General features: G+C 36.0%; 1 protein-coding gene across 2 annotated transcripts in view; it reads left to right on the forward strand.

Moving 5' to 3' along the window:
- U2SURP (U2 snRNP associated SURP domain containing) overlaps positions 1–12,765 on the forward strand; it is a 46,552-nt gene extending 33,787 nt beyond the window's left edge. For both annotated transcript variants that reach the window (XM_074912688.1, XM_074912689.1), the window contains 4 exons: positions 7,292–7,402; positions 9,868–9,986; positions 10,816–10,992; positions 12,254–12,765. In XM_074912688.1, the coding sequence (XP_074768789.1) occupies positions 7,292–7,402; positions 9,868–9,986; positions 10,816–10,992; positions 12,254–12,392 (546 nt within the window). In that variant the 3' untranslated portion in view covers positions 12,393–12,765. The remainder of the gene's footprint in view (positions 1–7,291; positions 7,403–9,867; positions 9,987–10,815; positions 10,993–12,253) is intronic.
- Positions 12,766–14,784: the final 2,019 nt, after the last annotated feature.

Below are 14,784 nucleotides of genomic sequence, written 5' to 3' on the forward strand. Positions count from 1 at the left end.
GTTAAGTTGATGAGCAGAGATTCTTATGTCTTCATACTGGCTTCTAAGTTTATGGTTGACTGAGAAGTTAAGGAGAACTTGAATTTAGCATGACCTTTGTCTAGCAGTGAAGTCTCTTGTCTGCAAAAACAGGTTTAAAATTGCATGTGACTTCCCGGCTTGTATTCAGTATTAAAACCCATGATACATTGAATACTGAAATTCTTGTGCCTTCTGTTCAGTGCATTAAAATGATAAGAAAGGTGCTAAACTGCTTGTTGCAGTTGTAGTATCTCCAAGTGACAGATTATAATTTGGGTAATATTTTGAAAGTGGAATTGTGGCTGCCTACCTGTTTATGCTATAATGTACTAGTTAGCTAAAATTGGGCATTAGCAAAGCCCCACAATACTCTGAAGATACACAAAGAAATATTTTTAAATGTCACAACTGTTGTTTCTCCCAGATATGCTTCTGTTTAATTATTCAGATTATTAAGATTAATGGACCATTACTGAGCACTTAGAAACATCTTGCTTTGCATAGCAGTTTGAAAATTCATGATACATAGCCATTCTGACTTTGAGAAAAGCTAAATGGGATTTATGTCTGACTTGACTCATGGTGGCAGTAGTTCTGTAGAAAATATATCATGTTAGACTAATGAAAGTACAAGTGAAACTAGTTTTCATTTTGCTGTATTAACGATTATAGTGGTTATGGAGAGGGCTCCTTTCGGATTGAGTATCTGTTTTATAGGTGTTATCCTGGCAGTTGTGGAGACAGATAAGGGAAGTGATTTAGTTTAACCATTGTCAGTTTTACACTGCACAAGTGTTGTAAGTTCTTTCATCAACGTATCTTGTCTGTAACAGTTTTAGGTGGCAAGTATTTGAGATTTTCAAGTTCATGTTGCCATCTTTATTCTTTGTGGTAAGTGAATTGCCATCTCAGTTTCAGACTTCTGGAATTGCCAGAAAATAATTGTATTTTTTTTTTCATTTTCAGAATATTTCAGACACTATACAGAAATACTTAAATTTTAAAATTTCTCCTCAGGTTTATCATTGACAGGAATGTACTCCCTGTATTACTTCAAAGCATTCACGTTCAACATTTTTTCTTAGTATGTACCCAGTCCCTGGCAAAGAATATATCGATTATTACATTTGAGGGGAGGAACTAAGGAAAAAAAAAGAAACCAATTACTAGCTTTAACAATTATGCCATCTAAAATACACATTAAAAATGTGTAAAATACTTGGCAAAAAAAAGCAAAGTCTGATTCCCTAGCAGTTTACACAGTGACTACCAGGGATGCTGAAACACATTTTTATGGTCTTTTTGGAAACTGATGAATACAAACAACAGTTCTCTCTCTTCACATAGTTAGTAAATTGAGTTTGTCAGCTGGGAGGGGATAGTTCAGTAAGAAACAAACTTTGGCCGCAGCCATCAGACTGGTGCCATCAGAGAAGACCAGCTATTTTAACCCTTTGTTTGTCTTCTCCATACCCCTGTTAGCTTTGCTGAAGTGTGAGTTCTTTCCAGAACTCAGCAAGAGCAGAGGGTCTTTTGTAACACCGAGGAACGGTGTTTTCTTTAATTATTTTTTTGAAGTGTGGAAAGATCGGACTTTGCTTTACATTATAACTCAAATTTGAGAATGGTTTTTATGGTGCTCTGCTTGTGTGTATGTATTTCTTTCCCTGCCCCAGCAACATGTAAAAGAAAGGTATATTCCTCTTTGTAAAGAGATCTCAGTGCTGTGAAGTGTTAGAAAAATGGGAATTTTATGTTGTTTAAATTGTTCATTAAGCTTGTTTCCTCAGAAAGTACAAAAATTTACAGACAAAATGAAGCAGTGTTGTCCTCTTTGGACTTTTCTCTAAGGTACTTTACTTCTGTCCCCATCTTGCTGCACAAGATTTTATAATTCTACCCCAAAAAAGCATAGCACAGACTTCATCTGCAGCAGAAGGCAGGCTCTTCACAAATCCAGATGTATCAGTGCTTCCAAACGGGGAAAACAGAAGATTTGTCATCTTTAGTAGCTGCCTTTACTCACCTTTGTGTTACCCACCTGAGACCTCAAAATAGTATTCAGTTGTTTAATCAGAAGTAGAAGACTAATGGTCTTCAATCTTCCTGTTCAGCCTTGCTGCTACATACTGCTGAGCTCCAGGAGATGCAGGACTGGTTTGTTTTATACAGTCCTGTGTTTGTACTTTGTCAGTATCTCCCTACCCAGTGTGTGAACAGATTCTCCCCTGACAAAAATGTCTCGTGGTATTTGAGGTGCAATCTGTTTTTCTACCAAGAGCCAAAGGAGTTTATCCTGTATGTCACAAAGGAAAGCAGGTTACTTTCCTTGTTTTTTTTGTTATGAATTGCTGTACCAGACAAGATTAAAGTTCCTTTAGTGTAGTATTCAGTCTCCAACAGAGAATGAGTAGAGCACAAGATAAGAATAGATTAAGCATAGTCCACAAGAGCAGATTGTATCTAAGGCCTGTTGTGTGTTTCAAGGCCCTGTATACCTTTGTCAAAAAAAAACCCCCAACAAGTTCCATATAGTTTCCATTATTTCTTTCTCTGGATTATGGTGTTTAGTATGCACAATACTCACCTTTGAGTATTTGTTCATCAAGTCATAGTAGCTGTCTGAGGCTTGTAATCATCGCTAGAACAATACAACACTTTGGTCTTCACAGTCTGTGGAGGCTTCTCTACCTCATTTGAGGCCACTGCAAAATGGCAAAATCCAATTAAATATCTTCCTCATTGCAGCTTAATAATAACAGATGAGACAAATTATCTCTTGCTTGACCAGTAGTTTTGCTATTTGTAGCAGTTGTTCCTTAGGAGATAATAAGTATCTTAATTCAGCAGATTCTGGTCTATTTTAAAACTTGGAATCTACTTCTATTTTTCACAAAGACAATAGTGAGGAATTGCTTAGCTCCAAGACACATGACATCCTGTGAAGTGGGATTGAGCATGCCAGAGATCTGTAACAGCTGAAGAGGTATTTCACATGTGTACATCAGTATCACTGTCATCTGTTGTTGATAATATTGTAGCTGCAGAAATTCCACTGCTCATAGACTCACTAGAAATCTCGGGCTTTCAAAGAAGTATTTTGCTCTCCTTCTAGCAAAGTCTAGGACTTGTTGCAGCCATTGTTGGGGGTGAGTCTGTTTTAAGGAAGAACAAAACACTTTGGTTTGCTTGGTTGTCTATCCTGTCTGTAATCAGTCTAGATTTGAGTGCAATTATATATCGAGCAGAAATTCCTATCTTTCGTCAAGCATTTGGGGATTAACTTCCTAGTTAATCCTAGTATGTGGTATGCAGCTGATTCACCTTAAGTTATGTTTGAACCTGGCCACTTAAGTTCTGAGACTGTGTAACTGTGCAACAACCTCTTGTGAAAAAGCCTTTTTTTCCCCCCTGAAGACCCACTGTGTATGAACTTGGACAGCATCAGCAGAAGATTAGAAAACCAAGAACAGTTTTTGAAAATAGATTAATTTTCAGCAAGAGAGGCTACTCACAGCACACCTGTTTGTGTCAGAATGCAAAAAGCTTCATGCAGGGCTTCAGTTTGTGTCAGTCGCTGGTTTCGCTGGACCATGGCAGCAAGATGTTACCCTTTTCTGTAACTTGCTAGTTTACTGGTTAGTCTGTAATCAAGGCCTCAACTTCTATGGAAGGCTGAATCTTTTAAACTCTCCTCAAATGAGTTTGAAGAGAGAGAGGGAAAATTTCAAGATGAGAACCAGTACACAAGAGGCATGTTGAACTTATAAGAGATACCTCCTCATGGTTAGTGAGAAATACCATCCCTTCATTGGAGCATTTAGTAGAGATTGCTTACAGGAACTCCAGTGATATTTGACACTTCTACGCTGTAGTCTCTGGAAACCTCTAAACTCTGCTGTGGGAGACTGCTGTGTCTAAGGAATTGGTATTACGAAGTTTTGGCAAAGGGTTTTGAAAAATTTTCCCCTTCCATATTACCATGTGCATTGCTGTCTCCAGACATAGTGTAGATAAAGTCAACGTATCTACTCCTAATGATGAACAGGCTTAATAGTTTTTATCTGTTGGACAAGAATAGTTAAATAACCAGTTCAATGAGAATGTATTAGTTCTTTCTAAATGGAGGTTTAGAAAGTGGAATGCTTACAGATTAGGTTAGATGTTTAAGCAGATTTAAGCCTAAGTTTTAAGGATCTCTCCTGGGCAGGTCCCTGGAACTGTGTGATAGGTATATAAGCATCATACGCTCTACATTAAAAGGTCAATAAGAAGAGTGTTCACTACGGCCAATAGGCTACACCAAGCGTACAGGTTTATATGGTAATTTTGAGTGATAGAATTCTTTAGAGAATTCTTTTCTGAACTTTGGGACCTGAGTAATTCCTTTTCTTTTAAAACATTGTTATGGTGGTGATGTTTTAGAGCAAGTAGCAAAAGTTGCTATACGTGAAGGTGTAGGATGAGCTGATCTGATATAACTGCTCACCTCTACTGAAAGGGAATATTCTGATCCTACCTGTGAGCTCTGGCACTTGCTTATTCTTTCCCTGAGCCAATACATCTCACTAATGCAGGGAAAAAAAAATGAATGTGGGAGGTAGACTTCTGCTGGATTAGTGAATTTATCTGGTTTATGGAAGGCTCAAGCAAGCACTGGAGCTGCTGCAAGGGCAGGGTGGAGGAGGAACCTTTTTCTTGGAGTGCCAGAATAGAGAAGGGAGGTGGAAGAGAATGATCTTCTGTAGTGAGCTGTTGGTATCATCTCAGTATTTTGTAACACCTAGTCTCCTTTTCCAGGGACTTACTAGAGCTGATTTCCTCTACCCACAGCATCTTTCTAAAAGGAGTTGGGTTCAAAGGGAGATACAGCAAGTATGTGGAAGAGAGATCCACTGATGAACTGGTCTGTAAAAGACCACAGCTGTCTCAGGAAACCATACAGGGAGATGTTGAGTTGGCTGTTGTGTAGGCTTTTTTCCTCTAGGCACGTGCTAAATGACCATCTTCCCCCACCCTCCCCTTTAATGGAAAAGTTACATGCAAATAGCTCCTCCTAGCATTTTAAATTTTATGCCAACAGTGAGTTGTGCAACATACGTATAAGACAGGCTGCTTGAAGTTCAGCATTTCTTTGTGCCCATATTAGTTTATTAAATCAAATAAAGCCTGTTGATCAGATTCCTAGTTTTCCTTCATGTCAGATTGCTTTGTGTTATAGACTTACGTTTTCTTGCTTTCAAAATACGGTTAAACAGAGATAGTGTCACAGCTTTGCTGGCTAAAAGTATAAATAAAATCTTACTAGGATGGGGGTTTGTTCTGGGCTTTTTGTTGGTTTGTTGGGGTTTTTTAGATTATCTGGGTGATTTAGTTGAGAAAACAAAGTAGAAGTCTTATGTTCATGTTCATACTATGGCAGGTCAAGAGGCCTTCTGGATCAGCTAAGCTTCCTCTGTACTCCTTCTATTCAGTACTGAGTGTGCTAAGCAACTAATGGCCTTGGAGTTCACATCACGGTAGAGCATGCAATCTTGATTTCTCACCAGAACAAGTCATACAGGGTGACACTGAGTATATGGTTCCAAGAGGCACTCTTGCTTTTGAAACTTCTACATTTGAAGGGGGGGATAAGAAAAAATGCCTTTGTGGAAGGTGGAGTGGTATGTGACAAATGATGATGTCAGTTTTCCGTTGGCTGCTGACTATTTAATTGGCTGAATTGTAAGCAAAAATGAAAAAAGCTCAACCATAGGTAGAGTGTACTCTGTAAATGGGGGAGGTAAACACAACATTTGTCAGCAATTTACTATGGTACAAGATAGCAGTGTGTCCCCTGTCCCTCCCTCCCCCCCCCCCCCCCGGTTGCTTCATTGTGCTTGAAACTAAAATGAAAAATGTGTTGTTGGCATAAGCTCTGTGCCTCAAGGGGAAGGGGATCCTTTCCAAAGCCTGTTCAAAGTAGTGTTATCTTTGCCTGGGTTTTATGTTTCTTAACGTATTTGTTCTTGTGATTAGTTTGTTTTTGTAATACCTTTCCTTTCTTCTCAGTCAATAATTAGAAGGGCTGATTCGAATGTATATTGTGTCTTCATATTCCATCTAGCCTGCTGCTTTTGAGAGGGAAGAAAAAACCTTTAGGGTTTTTATTTTTGTGCCTACTTCATATTAGGGAATTGAGGACCTGGAGAATAAGAATCCTTTCAGATAATCAAAATGGAAGCAGTTGCAATCTATTTTTCCTTTGTGTGTTTTCAGTGTGGAAGATTTAAATATTTCTAAAGAGAAAAATATTTTGAGTGTTTGTTAAAAATGAAACCTCAAGCACTGGAAAAATCTACTCATATATGTCTGTGCAAGTCGGTATTGAAACATGAAATACAGGAGGGTCAGAGCATCAATATTTGGAAGAGGGCTGACAAATACAACATGATTTATTACCAAGCCTTGAGACACCTCCTCATCCAAAAAACCTGAAGGATTGTTTATAAAAGGCTCTGACAGTAAGAATAAAGAATTGACAAATGATAGGGGATGTGAGTGAAGTTTTATGATGTGAGTCAACGTGGAGAAAGGTTTTAGTGTATCTAGACAAAAAAAAAAAAAACCCACATGGAAGAATTCTGACATTTGTTTAACTTTGTGACTCGGAGATATTATCGCAGTAAATTCAGTGTTACATTTAGCAGCACTAGTGAACTGAATTTTGTTGCTCAGCTTGATAGCATGTGAAAGATTATGATGTTAGTAAAAATCACTTCTTTGAAATCAGTCACTGTGCAAACAGCCTTGAAAAGGAGATGCATTTGTTTTATACCCTAATTATGTCAGTCATTTGATTTTAATATTTAGGGTTAAATGGCAAAAAAAGGCAATTTCTGAAGGAAAACTCAGAGTAGAGAAGTTGAAACAATATTATTAAGACACGTCCAGTAAATGATCTCATTTTGAAAGAAAATAAACGGATAATGATCTAAGAAATATAAGGATGCAGTGTTCTAATGATGGAACAGAATTTATTAGAATAATGGAAAAAAATCTCTATTTTTAGTTCTTAATATGTCTGTAAACAACTGCAGGTGCCTGCAGATGAGTATGGGGTTTTGTTGCTTTGATCCAGTTTCAATTAAGTTAGTATCTTTTTGTGCACAAACTTGTGTAGAAAGAGTGAAAACCAGAGATAATAAATCATGGAAATTTCATTTTCAGCCACCTGCCTAACTGGATAATAATAAGCCAAATAACCTAATGGTCAGTATTATTTTCACAGCTTAAGGTGATGAAGTTTCAGGATGAGTTAGAGTCTGGGAAAAGACCCAAGAAACCAGGCCAGAGTTTTCAGGAACAGGTTGAACACTATAGAGACAAGCTGCTCCAGAGGGTAAGAAATGTTCTTTATGTTTGGCTCTGATTCTGTGATAGGCTTTTATTGAGTTTATCAAATGTAAGGTGGCATAAAATATAACAGCACGTGGTTCTCGTTGAAATTCTACTGTAATGTCAAACTGCATGTCTAAGTCTGAGTGCTTTCTGCGGAGTAGCTATAATCTCTCTTTTTAATCAGAATAATAATGTAGTATTTCACAGTGTACAGATGGGTATCGCTAACATGTATTGAAACCTTAAAGAGGTCACTTCTGGATCTATTACATAAAGCAAAGCTACTACAAAGTTAGGTGTGGGAAAAGAAAAGGAGAGCTGTCATTTGAAGGTGTTAATCAGACTTTTAATTTTGCTTTTAGTAATTGTGCTAAAAGGTTTCCAAAGTAAGACAAAGAATTGTATTAAGCAGCATATGTGCTTCTGATTCTCCAGTGTCTAAGATTTCCTGGATAATTCTAGCCCATACTGTCACCCAGAAGTGAATAATTCTGTACCATTACCAGTTTTGGTAGTCCTCTCTGGACTATGAAGTTACAGTGGCTTTAAAAACTATCATCAAATGTGATGTCATGTGATCTTGAATCTTTGAAACATAAAGAAGGGACAAGTAACCTGTTTGGACAGTGTGTTTAGTGAGAGTAAGTGGCATTTGCTTCTCTAGTCTGGTTTCATAGCCTGACCGATCAATGATGAAATTGGATACCTGTGCAGTTTCTTGGAAGCTAAATACAAATACGCAGTTTTCAACAGGTGCTTGTTTGTCACCTGTTCTTTGCATTATTTGGTGCTCAATATTTGACTAATTCACTACAGTAATTTTCCACAGTACCTTGAAGAAAGAGACTTGTAAAAATTAACACAGCTGTTCACTACAGACACATTTGAAGGTCAATGTTAGCAGTTAAGGCTTTAATTTTTATAAGTAACTTTCCTTTTAAATATAGTTGTGTGTTAAAACTTCCAACTTCCTCAGTGTTTTCTGTAATTAGAGAAAGAAGTGATTTGTACAGTAAGCACAGGATGTTTAGTGAGATGGTATCTTAAAAAAACAGATATCATAATTCTGGTAACTTTGTTAGGTGCCTTGTGTTGAATTAGTTCAACCAGCTTGCAATATTTTAAATTTTTAATAATTATCTCACTTCCACTCTAAATGGTGAAGGTAATACTTAGTTAAGAAATATTTAATGACAATTATAACAGGTGTTCTTTAAAACAGTAATAACCCTGTTGTTAAGGGAATAACTTTATCTTTTGCTTTAATGCCATAATGAAGTTAATTTGTATAATAATAATGTAATACTAGTTCTAATTGCATTTCCCACAAACTTGGTGGTTGGTCATTTTTTTGGGGTCTAATTTACTATAGAATAAGCTTTCCAAGAGTAAGTTTGCTAGTAGTATTGTATATTAAGAGAATAGGAAGTGAGAGCTATTTAAAATACTGTTTATTCCTGTTTATCAAGATGAAATAATTAGTTGTGCTATCAAATAAATAAGGCACATCCTAAGAGCCCATTGATTTTAGTATAATCTAACAGTAGTTTGCAATAGTAGGTATAACAATAAGGGACACTTTAAAATTTCACTGGTAAGTCTTCCATGTAAAGAAAATGTGAGACTAAATTAGTGTACCATTGTCCTGGTATTTCCTGTACTTGTGTAATCTCTCCCCTCTCCTTCTACCACACCCCCCATCTTTCATTTAGCTAAATCATCCCTTCTTTGTCTTCTTTATGGGTTATGCAGGGAATATCTGTTAATTTTTTGCCATGGAAGGTTTTTTTTTATGCCAGTACTGAAAGAAGCTCATCTCTTGATCTCTGTGTTCAGACTTGCTGATGGTTTAGGTTTCTTTTTTGTAAAATTAATTTTCTAACTATTTGATAGACAGACGAGGCGTGCTCAGGGTATATATTTTCTTTTGAAATAGTCCTGTTGGTATATAGAAATGGACTGTTTTTATGGGGTTTTCTTGACAAGAGTAGGTGTTATTGCAGAGTCTTGTTTGTAGTTTTGTTTTTCCTTTAAATTTCTTGTAGCTATGAGATTGTCTCTCAAATTTCAGTCTGAATTAATGAAGATGAATAGATATGTTTCAAGTAGAAAGAGGTTCCTGGTATTCTTTCATGTTTAGTTTAGAAAATCTATTACAGCTGTAATATTTCCCTGAAACTTGCAAAGTTGAAGACTGTTCATTTCCAATTAGATACTCAGACTTTCTCATGTTGGGGGACATCTCTCATGTTTTTGTCAGTGTTTGTGTTACAATAAATATTTTGGCTGTGTACAAAGGAGTAGTAAAGATTTGAAGCCTGAGTACGGGGTGACCTTTAGTTCCTTCCCCGATGATGTACTGTGTTTCTTCAGTGCTCAATGCTTTTATGCTGTTTGTGATAGCTTGATTGTTTTTACTTAATAGTCATACCTCATCTGAAATAATGAATGCTTCTGATAATTTAGGAAAAAGAAAAAGAGTTGGAAAGAGAACGGGACAGAGACAAAAAAGACAAGGAAAAATCTGAATCCAGGTCCAAAGATAAGAAGGAGAAGGAGGAATGTACACCAACAAGAAAAGAGAGGTAAGACTTTCCTTGAAGTGAAGTGGATGGAAGGAAAAACCTCACAGTTAGTGATAGTCTTTGTATATAATGGCAGTCTTGAAGTTTTGTTGTATCATGCATCTTATTTGAAAAGAAAAACACAAAACCACCCAAACAAAAACCTCACCCAACAACAAAAAAAATGCACTTTGGATATAAAAACATACTTAAAAATTTTGAAGGAATTGTCATTTTTATCCTGCCCCAAGTGATGTACCTTATTGAATAGAATCTCCTTTTTGGTCTTTTATACCCTGAGGAAACATGTAAAATAATGACCAGTTGAAAACAGGGTATATTTAACTCTTTTAGCTGTAAATTTACTGCAGTGTATTAGTCAGAAAATTGTACTGAAGTCACACTGCAAATTCTTTGCAGTAGTTTAAATGTATTAATCTCATAATGAAAATTCTTCAAAACAACTAGTTTTAGGGTAGTTGATTGTACACTCTGATTTTCTAATACTTGTATAGTCAAACTCTTCCATGATATTAAGTGTAGATATGGTAAAATGCCTTGCCTTTCAGGAAGCTATAACAGAATGTTTTTACAATGCAATAAACAAAGATGAGTCACAGGCCTTATTTTTTTTTTCAACCAGAGAAAATCTGCTGCACATGTTAAACTTGATTTTTTTTTTTTTTAAGTAATAAAAGGCCTACCACTTGTTAATTACTTAAAAGGATCTAATGTTACATTGGCAAAATAAAAAAAATTACAGAAAGGAATTGATTTTCTTAATATAAATTTTCACTCTGTGTATCTCTGCGTCTGTATGTACACAACTGCATTTGCTTTCTTTACAAAGGAAAAGACGACACAGTGCTTCACCTAGTCCATCTCGCAGCAGTGGCAGTAGACGAGCAAAATCTCCGTCACCAAAATCAGAACGCTCAGAGCGTTCTGAACGGTCCCACAAAGAGAGTTCACGTTCTCGGTCATCACATAAAGATTCTCCTAGAGATGTCAGTAAAAAAGCCAAAAGGTAAGCTGGTATCTTCTCTATTTCAGGTTATAGAAAAGTTAAGTACATAGGTGTGTTTTCAGTGGGGTTTTTTGTTTGTGTGTTTTTTAGCAGAGCACATTTGATGCACAAATATTTTCTCTCATAATGGACTGTACTGCATGTTCCTGGTTAATATCTTTGGACACTGAAATGCATACAGCGTCCTGCTTTGAAAGCTCTAGACTCTGCTTCTATGTTCTTGTCTACCTGTTTACTGAAAATTTTGATAAGTACTCCTTAAACCAAAGCACCTTGCTGCTTTATTAGCTTTTTATTTTCAAAGGACAAATCTTCTGTAGCCTGTAGAACTTCCAGAATTATAGTGAGCATGTAGTCTTCAACTGATGATTTACTTACATGAAGCTCCTCTCCCATGCTTTGTTTTCTTAATGAAAAAAAAACCTAGATTAGATACTGCTTACAGATTTTTATTTCCAAAGTAGGTATTTCCTACTTTCTAGACTTACAAATATTTGTCTGTAGCTACTGTTAAACTTGGAGTGAGATTTTATTATTGTATTGATACTTCTGTAGCTCAAAAATCAAAAGTTCAGCTTCCACTTCTTTTAGCGTGCATAATACCTTACTGATACAAGATTCATCAGACGTGCTGAGGAAAATTCGTTTGTTGAGAAAATCATAGCACGTATTTACAGTAATCAGATTCTTGTGCTCTAAGGAATCTGAATAGAAGTAGAAAAGTATTTGAGGTGGGTTTTTTTTAGAGTTAATATGATGGTCATTCAATTTAGGTTATATCATATTAATGTATTGGGTGTGGGTTAGATGACAGGAAGTTTATTCAGTGTCCATTCTTTCTGTGGGGTTACATCACAAGCTGAACATGTTTGAGAGTCAGAAGTATTTCAACATAACACAGTTCAACATAATTACTCATTTTTAATCTCTTCTCTATGCGTATAGGCTGCTATTAATACAAGAGCCAAGGTGGTTGAGGCATATGTGGAAGGCTGTGAATTCCTTATGCTGGTTTAAGGACATGAGTTGGTGGTGTTTTTCTTGTGGGTTCTAAGCACTGAACTTAAGCCCAAAATACATGAAAAACCTTATAATGCAAACATTGCCTTTTTCTCAACAGCGGGATATTGTTCTGTTACTTTCCCTTACTAGAAAAAAACATATTCCACCTTGTATAGCTCAATGAATAAATACCAAATAGCGGCAGAAAAAGTTGCTCTTATCAATTAGTACTTGACATAAAACTTCGGGTTTTTTGCAGGTCGCCATCTGGCTCCAGGACACCCAAAAGATCAAGAAGATCACGATCCAGATCCCCTAAAAAGTCAGGGAAGAAATCCAGGTCTCAGTCCCGTTCTCCTCACAGATCTCACAAGAAGTCAAAGAAAAGCAAACACTGACATTGTTAATATTTTTTATGATTCTGTCACTGGAAATGCGGTTTTGTTTTTGTGCCTGAACAGTCTGTTAAAAAAACAAAAAAGCATTCCTGATATTTTTTTTTGTGAATGCACGTGTATACTCATGAGTATCGGCATCTGTAGACCTGTCATTGTTTTATATTGTACAAAATATCTTCATTGTGACTATTTCCCAAAAGAAACGTTTTTGTGTTTAGAAGTTTCATCAGAAATGCGTGTAACTGATCTGCTGGCAGTAGTGATGCTTTGTTTTAGAATGTTGTGACATAGCAGAAATAACTCAAATGTTCCCCTTTTTTGTAGCTTTGACAATTTGAATTAGATTTCAAATAAAATATGAACAGAAAATTAAGATGTTGTTTTCTTGCCCCACTGGTGATACAGATCTTTAAAGGAGTTCATAGTTTGTTTGGAAGTACTGTGTATTTCAGACATACTATGGTGCTTAGGTCTTTCAGCATAGTGGTAGCTCTGTTCCTGTTTTCGCTAGTTTGACTATCCAGATAAAAGCACCTTTTGAATCCAGTGGATGGGTTTTCTTCCCTACCATGATATTTTACCCTAAGAACAGCTGAACAGTCTGGTACCTACCATGATAATAAGCTTTACAGGTAAATCTTTGCTTCGTATTTCTCCATTTTAATTGCAGGGAATATTTGTGACACCAGAGTAATGTTTTTGTTCGTTTTTAAAAAGGGGCCTCTGCAGCGATGCATCATGTATGTGTATATCATATATATATGATGTATCAGTAACAAGCCATACTTATGGCATGCTTGGGGAACAATTAAAAGGACATCAGGTCTGAGGCACTGACTTCTTTGTTTAGGTACAATAATTGCAACCTACAGCACACTATTGTTTTCTAAAACTGATTTTTACTCCAAAAGGACAGCTTTTACATTATTTTATTGAATTTATTCCTCTGTTGTGGAAATCCTTCCAAATGGGAAAAAATAAATTTTTTATTACGTATTTTATTTATTAATCTTTTGGAATCAAGATGCTGTTTACCTTTTCTTAATGTTAGACTTTCCCTTTTCCAAACTTGTTCTGTGTGTTAGGCATTGATGTGGCTTTAAATCACTTCACCTTGGTCTCATCATTCAGCCTTTCTCTGGGTGGGAGGCAGGGAGGGATGAGAAATGGGGGAGGGTTTAGTGTTTATACTTGGAGGTGTGGGGAGATTGTAATAAAAACAAAATTAAAAGGGATCTGCTTCCTGTGAACTGTTTCTAAAAGCAAAACAACTGCAGGCATAGAGTGCTGGATGAGATCCTGCTGTTGTATATCTACGGGTTTTACATTGTTAGAATTTTCTAAATGTTCAGGGGACAATCTTATGGTGTACATGTATATAGCCTAAGAGGCAATACTCTCAGAAGCAGAATCTAAAAGGTCTTTTGAAAAACATACATATTTAATTTTTAAAAAAATCAAATTTTTTTCCCAGTGGGAGACTTTATTATAAGAGTATATAAATTGTTGCAAACATGAGAATTAAGTGGAGATTTCTCTTTGCTAATGAGATCTGAGAGATGACCTGGGATACTGAAAATACAGAGAATGCATACTGTAAAGACTGACTTAGAATGAGTATTCAATAGATGCATTGATAATGAGAAAAAATACACCTTATGTCTGTTTATATTACATTATAAAGAATCTGGTTTAGAAATATACAGAGTTTATTTTTTATATTTTTCTTTCTCCCTGTAACATAAGGTGTTTCAGACGTACAGATTTTGGTAGCTAAACTATTAGAAACTAAGTTGTTTTTTTTTCTTAAATGCCATGTATTCACATGTGACACAGGCTGGGTAAAGTTTCTAGAGCAAGATGTAGGTACTAAAATCAGTTGGGAACAGGGAGCATCCTAACTTTACAATAGGAAGAAGATCACTTCAGGTCGTTTAACTGCTTTAAAACTATTACTTTTATCTTACAGCTGTTTGTAAATGGAGGGGTGGTAAATGTCAATGTTCTAGGTAAAGTGAGACTACAGATAGTTTGCCACAGGAATATTCTATCTGCAGAATCAATTGTGTATTTAATAGCTAAAAATCCTCAGGGTAGAAAATAATTAAGCATTATAGGTTAGCCATACTGTTCAATAATTAATTTTGATTTCAGCTTTTATAAAATTATCATCAGTGATTATAAGTCTCAAGTAGCTAGAGAACTGAAGAAGCACACCCATTAAACTTTATTTTGTGACAGCTGTCTTATGCAATACCTTTTTCCAGTATCTTTATTCTCTGAAATACCATTCTTATACCTCTTGTTCTTTGCTTCATATCCTGGACTTTAGAAATGCTGTTTTCGACCTAGTAGTCTTTTAAGAGCAATTAGGAATCCTTAACTGGATTCC

The sequence above is a fragment of the Athene noctua genome, chromosome 8 (assembly GCF_965140245.1).
Source record: "Athene noctua chromosome 8, bAthNoc1.hap1.1, whole genome shotgun sequence".
Classification (NCBI taxonomy): Eukaryota; Metazoa; Chordata; class Aves; order Strigiformes; family Strigidae; genus Athene; species Athene noctua.